Genomic DNA, 17,598 nt, shown 5'->3' on the forward strand with positions numbered 1-17,598 from the left:
TCTAGGTTGGATATTTAGGAAAAACTATTTCACTAGGAGGGTGGTGAAGCATTGGGAAGGGGTTACCTAGGGAGGAGGTGGAATCTCCATCCTTAGAGGTTTTTAAGGCCCAGCTTGACAAAGCCCTGGCTGGGATGATTTAGTTGGGGTTGGTCCTGCTTTGTGCAGGGGGTTGGACTAGATGACCTGCTCAGGTCCCTTCCAACCCTGATATTCTATGATTCTATGAATATCAGAGTTTTCAAATAAGTTAAAAACTCGGGCTGAAAACTCTCATAGCCATTTTCAATATCATTGGCTCTGATTGGAATTTCAGTCGTGGGGGTTATCTAAAAGTACACTCTGACTACAAGTGTACAAGCTATTTCAATTCAGTTATCACTATGCGCCCTTCTCTAGTGCCAGAGTTTCTGAGCCTCGTGCCATAGTGACACCTGCTGGAAAAATTTGGAACACCAGCACCTATCTGGCCTCAAGGCTGCAACCCACCAAGGATAGATAACTCTTGCATCAATAACATTCACCAGCATAAAGAAAAGGAGTACTTGTGGCACCTTAGAGACTAACCAATTTATTTGAGCAAAAGCTTTCGTGAGCTACAGCTCAGTTCATCGGATGAAGTGAGCTGTAGCTCATGAAAGCTTATGCTCAAATAAATTGGTTAGTCTCTAAGGTGCCACAAGTACTCCTTTTCTTTTTGTGAATACAGACTAACATGGCTGCTGCTCTGAAACCATTCACCAGCATGTTTGATTTGGGATCCTTCAGATTCCAGTGGCCAGTTAACCCAAGCAGGTTCTTGAGCATTTACATTTCAGGTGTCTGCTGAGAATGAGCAATTCTATTTTATTACATTTATTTTCTGATACACTGTCACCTCCAAAATGTTATTTCTAATGAACGTAGGAGGATGTGTGAGAAGCATTGCTTCTCCATGCCCATATGTGATATCCGCTTTGGGATATACAGCACCCAATTCTTCCTGCCGTTACACAGGTGTAATGAGAGTTTTATCTGTACAAATGGGCTCTTAGATTTTGCTTCCCCAGCCCATATTATGTCTTCATTTACTTTAGAGGAACATTGATCTATCTTGACAAAGTTTAGACCTGCCAATATTATTTTTAAGTATAGCCTTGGCACCTCTACAATTATTCTGATATGTGTTTTCCACCAAAACAAATGGTTCAAAGAGGAAAATAAATAGCCCAGTACTCAGGATCAATGCTACAATAATAAACCAGCATGCACAGCCCATCACTTCCGTGTCGCAATCTCGCAACAGGCTATCCATGTGCATGTAAGTGATGGAGGAAACACAAATTCAGTGAGGCAACAAGCCTGAGGAGTCTCTGTACGCTGATGAGGAAAACGTGGTTTTAGAAGCTTTGAGAGTATCTTTTAAAATGTTTCCTTAGACTGGAAGCAGTTCAGAGTGGTGCTGTCTGCCTGTATTTGGATAGACAACATCAACTGCACTGTGAGCCGTACTGTAAAACAAATAATTATAAGGAGCACAGTTAAAGATTCACCAAATGTGTTTTTGATTAAAAAAACATGGAGCTGGCCCAGTATTAAAAAACTTTAGCAAATCTTTACCGAATGCGGTGGAATTTCTAGTTTGTATCAAAACCAGGTGAGTTTTCAGTGGTTTCCTCTAAACTAAATCAAAATAAGCCCACTCTTAAACCAAATTAAGATTGTCCCCTACAGTAGTTTTCACTGATTTAATCTAATTGGTGTAAAATAACACTTCTGGACCTGGTCTATACTGACATAGCAATGTCAGTTAGGGGTGTGAAAAATCCGCACCCCTGACCGATGTAGCTATGCTGACCTGAGCCCCAGTGTAGACACAGCTATGTCGATGGAAGAATCCTTCTGTTGACATAGCTACCATTGCTCAGGGAGATGGTATTCCTAGGAAAAAACCCTTCCATTAGTTTAGGCTCCGTCTACGCTCTGGGGTTTTGCTGTCATAGCTACGGTGACATAGCTATGCCAGTATAGTCGCCATAGTGTAGACATACCCTAAGTTAAACTGGTGCAACCATCTCATGTAGATAAGGCCAAAGGTACCTGATGGTGAGGCATTCATATATGAATAGTACTCAATATTATTAGCACACAGCAGTTCTGACTTCTAAGAACTCAAAGTGGTCACTGGTAAGTTAGCAACGGGCTGTGTATGATATGCAGTAAACGTTATCTCTGACCTGAGTTGTGTGCTTCCTAAGGTGGATACATGAGAGGCTCAAGTCAGGAGTGGTTTCCAATCTGCTGCATTGATTGTGCTGTTGCTGATGGGCTCATTTAAACTAAAATAATCTAGTAATCTCTCCTTTTCAGACAACTCGGGCTGCTCTGCATTGGCAGGACCCTGAGAAAAGACCTTAGCTTTTGAAAAGTAGGTGAACTCCTTGCCTCTTTGTCTCGGTACAGCCCATGCCTATTCAAGTAAAACGAGAGCCAGAGGAGACGACCCTAAATGTGCAGTTCCCAGAGCTTGTATTGTTGCTTTTGTTTCCTCCAGTCTTGTGCTTCTGTTAGTTAATAAACTCTCTCCAATTTCCTCTTCTTTTTTTTTCTAGGCAAGGGATGGATTTATAGACCGTTTCTCACCACGGCGAAGAGGTGAGCGCGTCTGAGAGGCAGGGAGCTATGCCCCTTACGGGACGATATCGAGTGCCTTACGTCTTGATTCTTCTTGCACTCCTCTGGGGTGGAGAGAGAATTCAGGCACAAAGAGCAGGTATGTGCTGATGCTCCTGGGACAACCGAGTATTGAAAAGCTACCTAGATTTTTACTTTGCTTGGGGCATTACTCTTGTAGAAGAAGCTAGCAATGTACCCACCCTTACAAATATAGTAAGCAGACCTCACGGAGACGGGATAGCTTAGTGCTGAAAAAAATCTGGACTTAATTAGAATCCTGTAACCACTACAAGACCAGGATGTAGCAGGGTTAGTTCAGACTTTCAGTCTTGCAGGCTAGCCTGAGTTGCATGCAGTTTACACTGTACAGGCGTGATCCAAACCCCATTGAAGTCAGTATCAGTGTTTCCATTGCCTTCAATGGGCTTTGAATCAGATCTTCAGGGTCTTTTAGACGACACCTTAAAAACTCGGATATCCTGGCCTTTTTCACAGGAGACACGGCCCTCTGGTGTCCTTAGCTAATTTTATTCTAAAATGAGAGGAAACTGTAGCCACCCCTCTGAACTCAGTAGCAGCTGCTCTCAGTATAGGAACTACAGATGTAATTTGTGCAACACTTTGGGGTGAGAGATGCTATATAAATGTAAACTTTTATCATTAAATGAGCAAATAATTAGTAAAAAAGAAAAAAAAGAATAAACGGTCTCTTTTTCTGTTTGCAAACAGGTCATGATGGTGTCAAACTTACTGGTTGGTTGAGCAAGGCATTTCAGTATTAATTCTGGGCCTGTAGTTTGTCTGTGAGCTGTTTTGCTTGGAGATAGGTCACATGGAAAGATTCTGTTTGCTGACTGGATGGCCCCTAACCCTTAGAATCATGTTTCCATTGACCATGTTTCCTGGTAATAATCCCCACCATTTCTTTCTGCCAGTAAACAATTTTGTTATAATATTCTGAGAAATAAGGAAAAGATTCTCTATGCAGTGGAAAGGAATATGTTTAAAGATCTGGACCAGTATTCACTGAAAACCTTTTTGCAGCATTTGCTTTGCTCTGTCAAGTATATAAACAAAGAATCACTGACCCATCAAGGATTAGCCCTGTTAAACATAGGATTTTCCTGTATTAATTCCTGAATACACCTCAGTAGCTTTACCTCAACAACCTTGTTTTGTGGACAGTCACCCCTGAATGGAGAAGGGATTCCTTCTCTCTGCTCTGTATGGTTTTAAATTACACTTACTATCACCTGCTGAGATGTGCTAAAAGAAGCAACCTGCATAGACATTGCTGAATATGTTTAAACCTTTTGTGTTCTTCAGTTAGCTCTGCTTAACCCCTTTTTGTCCAGACAGAATAGATTAATGATGCTGGACTTTTCCCGTAGCCTTTAGAGCTGAGGACCAGTTTGGTTGAATTTTACAGTTAAATGACATATAATGTCTATCTATTATGCAGGGAACGGAACAGAACAAAACTCTAACTGCATTCTAACTGAGATATATGCACATAGCTTAATTGGCGTCTCATAGCATAAAACCCACATGTTCCAGCCAGCATGCGCCCTCAAGTCATTTTGTGAGAGGTATATTATGTTTGTCCGCTCACAGAACGATTGATTGATTGGCTGTACAGTGTTCCAGGCATGCCCACATAGACTTTGCCTATTGAATGGCTGGATGTATCAGCTGAACACTGTTGGCAGGGTGGTCATTCATATGGCTCCAGAAATGTGCACGGTGCTTTTACAGAGATGATGTTCCATAAAATGTTCATGGTCAACAGCACCAGAATAGGTTCAGTGGCGTTCATCTGCAAAGGGGTTAACACTTGTGATGGGTGATTCTCACAAATGCTTGTTCATATAAGCACAGGAAATATGGAATCCTGTGACCTGTGTAAACACTCTACCCTCTATCATGCAATCCTGGGAGCTATCTTATTTCCCCTCAAACACCGGTCTTCCTGCCCTTCAATAGGATCCTACCACAAGTCATCTTCATCTGTCCGGGCAACCTCCCAGTAGAGTTTGCTTCTCTGGGACAGCTGAGTGGCATATCTCTCTTCCCCCGCCTCCCCCCTTAGCAGTCCTCCAAAGCTCCCATCACCAATGTAGGAGCACAGAGCGTGTTGCCCAGCTGACCCCTGAAGATGACTGGCTGCTCCCAGAGCTAATTTGTAATCTACGATGATCAGAGCAGGGAATAGAGAGGACTTCTGGAACCCCTGCATGACCACCAGACTGAACTCAGGGAGGGTTTCAGATGCTTTTCATTTTGTTTCAACCACGTCACTCTCCCTTAGGTGACGCACACTAATAAGAGTTGTCAAGGCTGATTCTTCACTCTGGCACTTACAGTACAGAAGGTGGGGGCCCGCAAGGACTCTAAAAATAAATACTGGCCACTCCAGGCTCGTATTAAACTCCCAAGGTTACAGCTTTTCTCTGACCTTGGATTGGTAGATGCTGCCACCAACCAAGTGCAGAACCCCTTTGAGAGCTCAGGAAGGCGCACTTGGGAATTCCTTCCTGTGAGGTACCCTCAAGCCCTTTCACGCCCCCTCCCTGAAAGAGCTGAGAAGGGGGGGGAGAGGAAATCAGTTGTTGCCACCAGCTAATTAAACAACATGTGCACAAACTTCTTAAGACACAAAAGTCCAATTCTGTTCTTAAAAAAGGTGAATTTTATTAACTAAAAAAAAGAAAAGACATCTGGGAACTCAGGCTATTGCTAGATTTTTAAAAGACCAATTACAAGGATTAAGCATAAAGAATACCTTTCTTGAGGTTCAGCTTAAAGGTTACGAGCTAAACAAAAGCACCTGGGGTTAGCACAGAGGAATCCACAAGCCATAAAGAAATAAAAGGGATAAACCTAATAGTGTCTTCCTAGACATTTCCTGATCTACTTACATATCTGGGGTTTTAAATGAGTAGTTTCTCGGTATGATACTGTTGATTTTTTCATACCTGGCCCAAGCTTCTTACAGCCTAGCTCTGCCCTGTCCGCCTCTCCCCAGGAGAACAACAACTGACCAACAAAAGGGAAGTCGTTTTTCAATTTTAAAAAGTTCTAGCCTTCCCATTGGCTCTTTTGGTCAGGTGCCCACTCATTTCCTTTTATCTATTTAACCCTTTACAGGTAGAGCAAGTAGAGAACAGCTACTAAGAGGGATTTTATAACTACTGGCTGGCTGGGTGTCCATGAAAGGGAGCTATACCCGCCTCCTGCTTCATATATCACAAGAGTTATGGGAAGGTTTTCTAGCAGGTGCTGGGTTGGCTCTGCTGCATGCATAGTAGCTGCGTGCAGGGCTAGACTATAGTGTCAGTTGGTCTGAAGACAGCTGATACAGCAGCATCTGTGGATCAGCAGGATATAGGAAAACCCTGGCCCCTTAGCTCTGACTCTGCAGCAGGGGGAGAGGTGGCATCGAAGCGGCCATGCCAGCTCTTCGGCCCCTACATCCCTCTATTCTGAGGTGTTTTTCCCCATGGCGGGTTATTCTGGTGCTATGGGCCCATTTTGGTGGCAGTGGGCGGCACAAAGCAGTTGCACCTCCCTGGAGGATCTGGGGCCATGACGTTCTCGTTACATAAAATAAATGACATTTATATAGCAGCTTTCTTCCTGAAGGATCACTTAGCCCTTTATGAACTCAGACATACATAGGATTTCATTAATTCATCACTGATAGGGACAGTTCCCACCGAGTGGCACATTCTGATTATACCTTGTGTCGTCTGTCCTTCCCTACCTACTGGCCTTTTTGTGGTTATGTAGCCTATTGGCTTGCAAATGCTCTAGCAAAGCAGGAAAAAGTGATAAGCTCTCCTTGAAGGTGGCTGCGAAATATACTACCAGTCTTGCTTCCTGGTGCAAGAAAATGGCAATTAAAACCTGTTGGCCTTTTGGATTACACAGACTTCAGATTATGAATATTTCAACTGAAGACAAGAGGCTGGTTGTGGGGGTAGGGAAACGTTTCCTTTGCAAAGGAACTGTGCTTTGTTGTCAAGGAAGCCACGCTACTATTCAAGGAATCGTCCCTTAGTCAACATACACTGGCAAACAGAATAAGAATAAAAATAATCTTTTATAAACTTGTCTCCCCGAGATATTGTGAGGAGGAAAATAGTAGCTTGTAGCTAAGCATAAATAAATTAACACTATCATTTGAGAGGGAACATGGAAGCTTCACTGTTCAAGGTCAAGGTTGGCACTGGCATGGTCAACACAGATCTCTTGATCTGACAATATTTTTCAATGCGCTGCATTAGAAGTGGGAATGGAAAAGGGATTGCTAACATTTTTAAAAGAGAAGAGCAGCCTCATATTAATGCAGACAGTGTAGGCAAAAGGATTGTGTGGAGACAGAGCAAGCAGAGAAGGAAAGGAGAGGGTTTGAATTCAAAGTAACAGAGGTGTCCCAGATCTACTATAGATCTCCCAAAATTGATGAGGGGGAAATCACAGGGAAGAAAGACTGAAAACTTGTGCTCCCTCTGTGGGACAAAGCGATAGATGCCTCCAGCACAGAGGCAGTACACTGAATAGACATGACTAGAGAGGTTGAGGTATGTGTGATGATCCTCTTTCAGCTTCTCTTAGCAGAATCTTCCATTGCCCCTGCAGGTTGCAAGAATGTCCACTATGACCTTGTCTTCATCTTGGATACCTCTTCCAGTGTGGGTAAAGAAGATTTTGAGAAGGTCCGCCAGTGGGTTTCTAATCTGGTGGAGACCTTTGAGATCGGACTGGACAAGACCCGTGTAGGAGTGGTACGTTACAGTGACAGGCCAGCCACAGAGTTTGACTTGGGAAGGTACCAAACTCGTGAGGCAATCAAAGAAGCTGCAAGGAACATTAAGTATTATGGGGGTAACACAAATACTGGCGATGCCCTCCGGTATATCAACACCTATAGCTTTTCCAAAGAGGCTGGTGGGAGGCCTGGTGACCCAACCAGTCAGAAAGTGGCTATCCTTTTGACTGATGGAAGGAGCCAGGATTATGTCATGGATGCAGCCACTGCGGCACGTAAGGCTGGAATAAGGATCTTTGCTGTGGGAGTTGGTGAGGCCTTAAAGGAGGAATTGGATGAAATTGCTTCGGAGCCTAAATCTGCCCATGTGTTCCACGTCTCTGATTACAATGCCATTGATAAAATACGAGGGAAACTGAGACGACGGCTCTGTGAAAGTAAGTAGAGACATTGTTACTTTAATACACAGAGAATTGTAATAGAGTAATCGTGTGTCTGTGAAAGTCCTATACATATGTTCCCTCATTCTTGTTTGTTTGTAACTTTGGGTCCTATTCTCTTTCTCTCCCTCCATATTCATCCATTGATCCATTCATCCAATAGTGTTCTGAATTTTTCACTTTTTAAGAAGCCACTTTACTGCTGGTGGCAATCATCGTCTGTTTAATTCTGGGTTGTATGGGCCAAAACAACATTAACCAAGGGTCAACTTCCAGTGGGATCAAATCAAAGAGAAATAATGTATATATATTTCTGGAAATTGAAATTATATATAAAAATTTGTCTGTTTCTCTCATGTAGTGGCTCATTGGAAACTGTTTGTTTGATCTCTTACACTCTGTATCCAATGTATTCTTACATAGAATTGAAGTTTTATCTCATCTGAATTTGGTTGCAGCATCCTATGCAGCCTATGTATATGGGTGGGGTCTGGTTCCTTGCTGTGTTGTCATTAGATGGTATAGTGGAGTAGAGCTAATCCGTCACTAGGCAGCAGCCCTGGAAATAACCATTCTGAAGCCAAATGGGATTTAACCTGAGTAAACACTTTTTGTGAGGGGTGCCCCAACGGCGGCATTGCTGTGGCTGCTATACTTTGCTATGAATGGTATCCCAGCTCTTTAGCTGGAAAAGCAGGCACTACCCATCCATGGCCCCCATGTAAGGGCTCCCAGCTACTGGATCCACATATACCCGGTTGGCTTTGTGTTCAAGGTATTTAAGGTTGCTATGTGTCCTGGAAATGAAACTCGCAATACTGCCCTGCATCATGTGGTCTGAGTTTGCAGGACAGCTGATGAGTCTCTGTGGGGCGCTGTGACATGGTGGATGGTGATGTCATAGAATCATAGAATATCAGGGCTGGAGGGGACCTCAGGAGGTCATCTAGTCCAACCCCCTGCTCAAAGCAGGACCAATCCCCAATTTTTGCCCCAGATCCCTAAATGGCCCCCCTAAGGATTGAACTCACAACCCTGAGTTTAGCAGGCAAATGCTCAAATCACTGAGCTATCCCTCCCTTCTCCCCATGACATTGTGTGCTGATAACACAGCATTGTCGTGGACTGACTCAAACATGGCATAACGTGTTGTGACATTAATTCCTTGTTTGACTTCAGTTTATAAATGTTCATGTGCACCGGCACTAATCTCACCCTCGAATGGAGTTAGGCTGGATGTCTCCTAGATGTAGTGCAGATCAAAGGTGTTGGTTCTCCTTACACCAAAATAAACCTCTGACAGTCTTATTCCTTCAGGGTTCCAAAGAGATGGGAACAATTATCCCCTTCCGTGCTGTATGTAACACTGGATATGCCCAGACAAATTTGCTGCAGCTATACATTTTGATGTACCCAGAGTGGCTTGATGTTGCATTGAAATATGTGCCAATTCCTGTAGAAAAGTTTCTTAAAACAAATGCTTGCAGTGCATATTACCATTTGGTCTCTCTCATCTGATCAAGGAATCATCTGCCCATTTTACCAGGTGGAATGTTATCATTTGATGGCATTCTGATTGCAGATTAGGTTCACTGTACATGTATGTAACACCTGCTTAATTAAAGCCCAGGGAATTATGAAAGGCATATAGCTTTTCATCCTGAGGGCTGTGACTGACACTACTCAGAACTATCTGCTTTCATCTGCAGGCATGACTTGGATGGGGAGAAAGGAAGCATCCTGAAATGTGGATGAAGAGTAGGGGTTTAGGGTTATTAAACATGGGGAACCCCTTGGGGAAGGGATAGATTACTAAATTAGTGGGTTGATTTCTATATAAGACCAATGGGATCCAGACTGCTGGTAATGACAGTTAGGAAGGTTGAAGTGGGGGCTTTGTTAAAACTATGAACTAATGGGAAACATGCAACTGTTAGGGCAGGACGCCGGTTGGACAATCAGATCTGCAAAAGACATCAAATGACAAAGTGAAATTAAGACTTCAGGGGTGTGGGATAGAACAGTGACTACCGATTGGGCTGAGGGAAGGATAGTCTGGGTGAAAGGAGCAATACCCGAATTATGCAGCAAAGTTTCAGAAAACACAGGTCCATGCAAACCGGCTCAGCTTGCTACGATGATGTATTGCCTCTTGCTATGGCTGAACTGTTCTTGCTATTTTTTAATGAATGAAATATTTAGGGTCAGATTAGAGCTAAACAAAAAAAAAAAATCTCCCAGTGGGCAGAGCAATTTGACATTGATAAAACTGGCGAGAGAGGATGTTGAGGTATCACCAAAGGAGGCAGCAAGACAGAGATCAGATAGCTTTCTTAGGGTGAATAATGTAGGGGAAAACTGGTGTTTACAGGGGAAGGGTGTCGGGTCAGAACACATGCGTGGAATGAAAGGGAATGGTGGAGCTGTAATTTCTGCACTGTATTGGACAACAAAGACGCTTCCAGCCCTAACTCTTAGTATACTATATAAACGTGAGGATCAGCGCAGTGGTGTAGATCTTGAGGTTTGGGGCAGCAGCTGCTCCAGAATAATGTGTCACTTGTCTCTGGTCGCACTGGATTTGCGTTTTGAACTTTCATTAATCCTTGCTATAGTAGACTATCAATTTATCATTGTGAGTGAGTCACTGAGCGCATTGATAATACTTCAGGCTTGATCTGACACTATGGAAATAAACAGTGCACACTTGAAAATAATGCATGTGCTCAGCAGACCGTGGGTCAGTGGCTGATATTTTTACCAAACTCTTCCATTTACATTCTGGACTAGAGCCAGCTGACCAACCTGGGCGACAGCTTTGCCTGATGGTAGGAGGAGAGGTATTACTGTACAGATTCCAGGGTTGTTCCATGGGTCTTCATGCTTTCAAAATAGCGTTTACCTGCATATGATTTAGTGACGAGAGCAGGCAGATGTGGAGAATATGAAGATATATTGGCAACATATTGCCCTTGATAGGTGAGTGGCAGGGTGAGTGGAATGCTTTGCAGAGGGAGAATGTAGCTCCCATTGGAAAATCTGGGCTGTGTTTGAAGTTGGATTCAAGAAGATTATTGCATGTGTAACCCACACACCTCGTGGGTGTGGTGTTCTGTCCCATCTAGTGGCACCGAGACATCTTAGAGAGAGATTAATGTGTGTCCTCTACAGCCTTCGCTAAGAGCCCCTTAGCTTATGCAATAGAGGCTCATGCATTTAGCTCCAGAGATCCCAGGTTCGATCCCGCCTGCCGACAACCTGGGTCTGTCGGGGTTGCCCATGGACAGAGGCTGACTGAGGTTGGGAAATGCTGTTGCTTGACCCTGTAAATGCTCTCAAATGAGATTTAGGACTGCAGCGGGTGGACCATAGAAATGCCCAGACCATGGGGGCTTCTTTCCTAAAGTAGCCAGCACTAGCTACAGCCAAGGGCGCAGAGGGTTGGTGAAGGCCTTCCCCTTTAAGAATCACTCCTAGGCCTCAGGAGAACTTTCTTGCCTTTCAAAAGTTCTTTGCCGTCTGGGGGCACATCCGGTCCAGTTAACACCCATTTTCCTCAAGTACCTGTACCTTTGAAATAGGTATGCTGGTTGCTCAGTTAACTGCTGCTTGCTATGATGTAAAGGGCAGTAGCGCAACCTCAGTTGCTCTCATCTCGCTTGCCCTCAGATGCTTGGCTGTGTCTGACTAGAAACAGCCTGCTGAGCCAGCAATTGAGGGGCAGCAAGCTGTATCCTGGTGTGCAGCATAGTTACGGATGCTCCTTCGTTTCTTCCAAGCAGTATGTCATGGATTTTGCAACAGGGCAAATTCTCTTCTGCTGGAAAACCTCAACATTGGAAGATTTTCCCCTTCCCTGGGAAGCTACTCACACTGCAATGAAATGGTCAGCTGTGATCCTTCTGAAGTCTTGGGACAGTCAGGATCCGACTGCTGTGAGCCCCGTTTCTCTTCCTTGGTGTTCAAGGAGTAAAGGGGTTGATTCTAATGTTGTGGTTTACACAGTGTAGATGTGGAAGCAACTCCATGGAATGTGTTAGTGACACCTAATCTATCCTGGTGTAAGTGAGGGCAGAATAAAGTTTTGAGCTCTGGCCAGATTTCTGGGATCTTTACAAGGAACACTTTAAAGGCAGCATTCCAACCTACTAGAAAGTGAGTGATTAAATCTCTTGCATTCTCCTTGCCCTTCTATTGGTTTAGTACCCTTATTTATTTTTAAATAGTCACATACAAATAACAGCAACATAAAACACTGACAAATCGCACAAAGTCTTCAAAAAAAAAATGAAGCCCTCAGCTATTACACCACTTCACTCCCAGCACTGCTTCAGCAAGCTCATGTTCTTCTCATTGCAACCAGGGAGCATCTCCTTCTATTCTGTGATTTCTGTCTCACAGCTCATGTAAGAAACCTCGCTAAACAATGTCTAAATTACAAGAAGAGGCAGAAAGAAGATTATACTGATGCCAGATAAAATCAGTCCTAGACACTGGAGAGGAGCATTTGAGATCATCAGAAAATGGATGGGTCTCAGATGCAGGAGAAATTACGTCTTATGAAAAAGCAACGTGCAGCTTAGAGAACAGAAAGGGGAGAAATATGGTGAATGTGAGAGCCACTTCTAAACTGCATAAGACTGAAACAGAGAAATAGAAACCAACAACGCTGGAGGATCTTGTCATGCGCTGGAAGTCATTAGTGGCTTGTTTTTCAAAAGCAGTGCGCACCTGCCACTCTCCTTGATTTTATTGGAGCTGTGGGTGCTCAGCTCTTCTGAATATTAAGCCGTAGGGGCCTGATGCAAAACTCACTAAAATCAATGGGAGTCTTTTCACTGACTCCAATGGGCTTTAGATCAGGCCCTAAAGAAAGGCCACTTATCCGTTTGGTTATATTCTCTTTTTTGGTGTTTACTTGGTAAAGGACAGATGAGGAACAGTCTGCAGTATACGTGTGGCAGGATGAGGATCTGAGCAGCTGGGCTAACACTCAGCAGGAATGCAAGTGAAGCACAGAAAAAACTCTCTGGGGTTTGAGGTTTATTTATAGGCTTTTCTGGTGCAAACAAAATAGATTAGCAGAGAATCTCCCCATGTTCCCTTCAGGCAGCTGAAGAGCCTTTAAATTCCAAAACAATATGTATAGGGCAGATCTTGTGTTTTCTAGCGCTTCATGTGATCTCCTGAGGTCCCTTCCAACCCTGAGATTCTATGATTCTATGTCCTGGCTTCTAAGCAAGCAGCTGGCTCCACGCAGAAAGGAACCCACCCCCTTTTTAACACTCTGGGCCTACTTCTTTTTTTGCCTTGCCCCCTGGCATAGAGACTTAGACAAAGTGCAAATCCCAATGGTATCGTCCTTCACCCACTATGCACAGGCACATAAGAACGGCCCTACTGGGTCGGAGCAAGGGTCCATCGAGCCCCGTATCCTGTCTGCCAACAGTGGCCAGTGCCAGGTGCCCCAGAGGGAATGAACAGAACAGGTAAGCATCAAGTGATCCATCCCCTGTTGCCCATTCCCAGCTTGTGGAACAAGGTATAAACGGTTACGTGAGGTGCTCAGGTGCAGATGAAAGCCTAGGGCTTCCTCCAGTTGCCCTTGGCTCAGGGATGTACTCCCACGCAGGAGACAAGACTACAGCTCTGGAATGCAGAAATGCATCTAGACTGTAGAAAGCCCTTCCTGGTGCACTAAGGGTATGTCTACATGGGAGTAAAAGACAGTTGCAGCTAGCCCAGGTCAGCTGACTTGGGCTCAAGCTGCGGGGCTAAACATTGCTGTGTAAGAGGTCCCAGAGCCTGGGCTCCAGCCCGAGCCTAAATGTCTACACTACAGTTAAACAGCCCCGTAGTCCGAGTCAGCTGACCTGGGCCAGCCGCAGGTGTTTAATTGCAGTGTGGACATACCCTAAAGGACCTGTATGTCTCCTCATTGAGAAGTTGAATAAAGATTTAAGCTACAAAAATAAGCATTGCAAAATCTGACAAGGCTGGTTCAGTTTCTTTATAGCAGATATGGAGCAAGGCAGCTTCTCCTGGAAGAAGTGAAAAGGAAAAATTAGTCGTCCCCCCACCCCCATTCCACACTGTCCATTCAAATAAAAGAACTGTGAAGTGGTACATGAGAACTGAAGAATGGAAGGATCAAGATCCTCACTCACTCCTGACTGATCACTCTTCCTCAGTGCTTTGAGGGGAAATAAACCCTCCCGTGGTCCCTGCCAATATATAGTAGGGAAAATATCCTTCAGAATCTGGTGACCAGTTGAATCCTATTAAATATGCAAGAGGCTGACTATGTTTAAGTATCCAATTGCCTTTTTATCCTGAGATAACGTTGGTGTTGAAGTAGAGGTCATTTATTATCTTGAATCTCAGTAGCATCAATTCATACGGTACCTCTTGAGATAGCAAATTCCTCAGTTTCAGTATCATGTAAGAAGTGGGCTTAGTAATGTCTGGTGTATGCTTTGCCAATGCACCTCAGTCACGAACTGCTTGTACCACTACACTGTAGCGTTGGCCTCTTCCTCGTACAGACTGGCAGTTGAATGGTGCTTTTAGGATTCCAGCCAGCATCTAGCAAGGATGATGCTGAGACCTTGAAGTCTGAATCATGGCTGGCTCTAGGCCTTGTCATCCTATGCTAACTGGGAAATGGCATTGAGGCCAGCCTTTCTTTTTATGTTCTCATACCATGCCCAGCATCTGCGTACCTGAGCACCTATTCACGCAGGGCTTGAATTGAAGTCAACGGTAATCTCTTTAGAGCAGGCCTACAATGAACAGTGACACCATGCTTTACTGTCTCTGACCACATGTTCTGCCTGCATGCTGATACTGATGCTAGCCCTAAAAACAGCATTTAACTCTAGGCCTTTAAAGGCGACGTGTTAGTATATTAACCCAACAAGCCATCTCGTCCATCTTATTCTGCAGCAGAGGCTTTAAACTGGTGAGTCATGACCCTTGCCACGGTGTTAATGAACAGTTGTCTCTGCAAGGTCTCTTGAAGCCTGTCCCCATCAGCTGAAATAGTACTGGTTTTGCAAATAGTTTCATAAACACAATTTAACCATGTAAATGGAACCACTCTCCAAACTGGGTTAGTACCTCTGCCCTATTTGTATGGTTCCTATAGGGAGAGAAAATCCCATTAAATGGATATGATATTCAAGACTGCCTGCCTGCTAGGACCGGAACATGATTTGGAAACCAGCTTGCTTCAGAACCGTTTATTGTTGTGCTGTGTGGATGCAAACCTTGCTACCATTTCTGTGTTTTATTCAGAAGAGGATGAAGTTCTCCCCTGGGCAGGGCCCGTGTTAGGTCTATGCCCTTCCTGAGGCCACCTCTACACTTTGGGTGCTACAGCAGCACAGCTACAGCCCGGCAGCTATGCCATTGCAATCTTGCAGTGTAGAAGCAGACTGGAGTGACGAAAGGAGGTTTCCCTTTGCTGTCGGCACACTGCTTCCCCGAGCAACAATTGACAGGTTGATGGAAGCATTCTTCCATTGATGTAGCTGTGTCTGGGGGGTTAAGTCGGCATAGCTGCATCGCTCCAGGGTGTGGATATTTCACCCCCCTGAGCACCATAGTGATGTCAACCTCAGTTTTTAAGACCTAAGTCCCTTTTAAACTGTTTTTGAAGCCTTAGGTGGGACTTAGGTGGTGCATAAGCCTTAAACTGGCCCTCTGCACAGAGGAGAATTTCATCCAAGAGTCATTATATTGCTTAAGTTTGACTTCCACCAATAACCATCTCATTTTTGACCAGGTACTAAAATTCAGTGATACAGAAATCTAGGTGTAATGCTGGCAGACCAGGTGCCAGCTCATGCCAGAGCCCCAGGCCAATTCACTTGTATATTAGTATAGATCAAAGTAATTGTTTAAATATATGAGTGTATTTGGTGTTTAAATTCATGAAAACTAGTGGGATGTTACTTGCGTTGTTTTCATCTATCTGTATCCCGTTATGATGTAGTAGGATACGTTTACATTGGCTATACCCCTGTAACTAAATAACCCATCAAACGAGCCATCAAACCAGAAAGAAGCCATAGAATCATAGAATATCAGGGTTGGAAGGGACCTCAGGAGGTCATCTAGTCCAACCCCCTGCTCAAAAGCAGGACCAATCCCCAATTAAATCAAATTAAATCCTTGTGGAATGAAAATGAAGAACTTTAACAGAAAAGTGCTAATTTTGAAGCAGTGGTCATTGTGTGTGATGAGCGGAGGTCAAAGATTCAAAATGTATTCATCACTTTCTATCATTAAAGAAAAAGCCCACATGGGTAGTGACTCTGTCAGCTTGTTTTCTGTGAGAAGAAGCTATCAGTATGGATTCAAAGAAAGATCTTGGATCTCTGGACTGTTTGGACTCTTACAGGGAAGGGTACTAGATGCAGAGTGGAGATCTCCGGAGACAATTGGGATACCCTGAAAAGACTTTTGGGAAACCTGCAGTTTTACATCACTGGCACCATTTGGAATTACAAATGTTGACTCACCTGTGCATATATTTTACCCGCTTTTAACCTTTCAATAACTCTAATTTCCTTTTTTTAGCTAATAAATCTTTAGTTAGTTTACTATAGAATTGGCTACCAGCATTGTTTTTAGTGTAAGATCTAGAGTAGCACTTGATCTGGGGCAAGTGACTGGTCTGTTGGGACTGGAAGCAACATAAATGTGATGTACAAATAGCCATTTTATCACAAAGTCCAGTTTGTCTGGGTGGCAAGATAGACTGGAGAGTATAAGAGAACTGTCTGACTCCAGTGTGAGACTGCTATAGCGATTCAGGTCATCAGATTTGTCAGTGGCTTGGTGAAATCTATAGAACATACCAGTACTTTGGGGCATCTGCCCTGTTTTCTGACAGTCTGCCATGAGGTAGGCACAGATAGACCATTTCCCACTTCACAACAACAAGATATTTCACCCTGTGGCAAGTTTGTAAGGATATTAAAGAGCTTTTCTGGAGATATATTCAGACCTTCTTTTGTTCTCGAATGTACTGTACAGACATCATAATTAAAGTACATCACATGCATTGGTCTGCTAAGAATATTCCTTCCTCAGTGTAGAGCACAGCTTGATTTATAAGGATGGGTTATTTTTGTTACTAAATTGTAAGGTTAGTGTTTCAATCTCACCAGGGATTTTACGAGTTACACCCAAAGGCCAAATTCTCTTCTTTTTCAACTGGTGATCTATCTGGAATTTAGAGCAAAAGTATCGGAAAGATGTTGAACATCTAGACAGACTTTATTTTGATAGATCATTAATTGATTGCTTTGGAATGCAAAATGTGGAACTGTAACAATCTCCATTGTAAGGGTATCATTAGGGCATTAATGCGAAAGATGAAGGAGAATAGGTATGAGTTCTGCAGAAAGTGCAGAGAACTTGCCACTGTGGGATTCATAGGACCCAAAGATAGATGCTGGTCAGGAATATTGAGAGGATCTTTCTCCAATGATAACCTGCCCTGATGCACCATTCTTTGTCACTTTATGTCCTATACTGTTGCACTGTGTTCTTGTACGATGTCAGACAGGTGCAGACTCTCCAGAGATGGCTGCATTTCAGAAGTGGATCCTGTCATACATATGGTGGAAACTTTTTTTCCCTTGATTTACACCCTGAGTAACAGGTTTCAGAGTTAAATTTATTTAACTTAGTCTGTATCCGTAAAAAAAAAGAAGAGTACTT

At 43.6% G+C, this 17,598-nt stretch overlaps 1 protein-coding gene across 1 annotated transcript in view; it reads left to right on the forward strand.

Annotated features, from left to right (window-relative positions):
• LOC140907965 (collagen alpha-1(XXII) chain-like) overlaps window positions 1–17,598 on the forward strand; it is a 249,917-nt gene that overhangs the window by 26,963 nt on the left and 205,356 nt on the right. Inside the window, exons 2-3 of the mRNA XM_073335053.1 lie at window positions 2,592–2,752; window positions 7,297–7,863. Of these exons, the coding sequence (XP_073191154.1) occupies window positions 2,662–2,752; window positions 7,297–7,863 (658 nt within the window). The 5' untranslated portion in view covers window positions 2,592–2,661. The remainder of the gene's footprint in view (window positions 1–2,591; window positions 2,753–7,296; window positions 7,864–17,598) is intronic.

The sequence above is a fragment of the Lepidochelys kempii genome, chromosome 2, assembly GCF_965140265.1.
Source record: "Lepidochelys kempii isolate rLepKem1 chromosome 2, rLepKem1.hap2, whole genome shotgun sequence".
Taxonomy (NCBI): Eukaryota; Metazoa; Chordata; order Testudines; family Cheloniidae; genus Lepidochelys; species Lepidochelys kempii.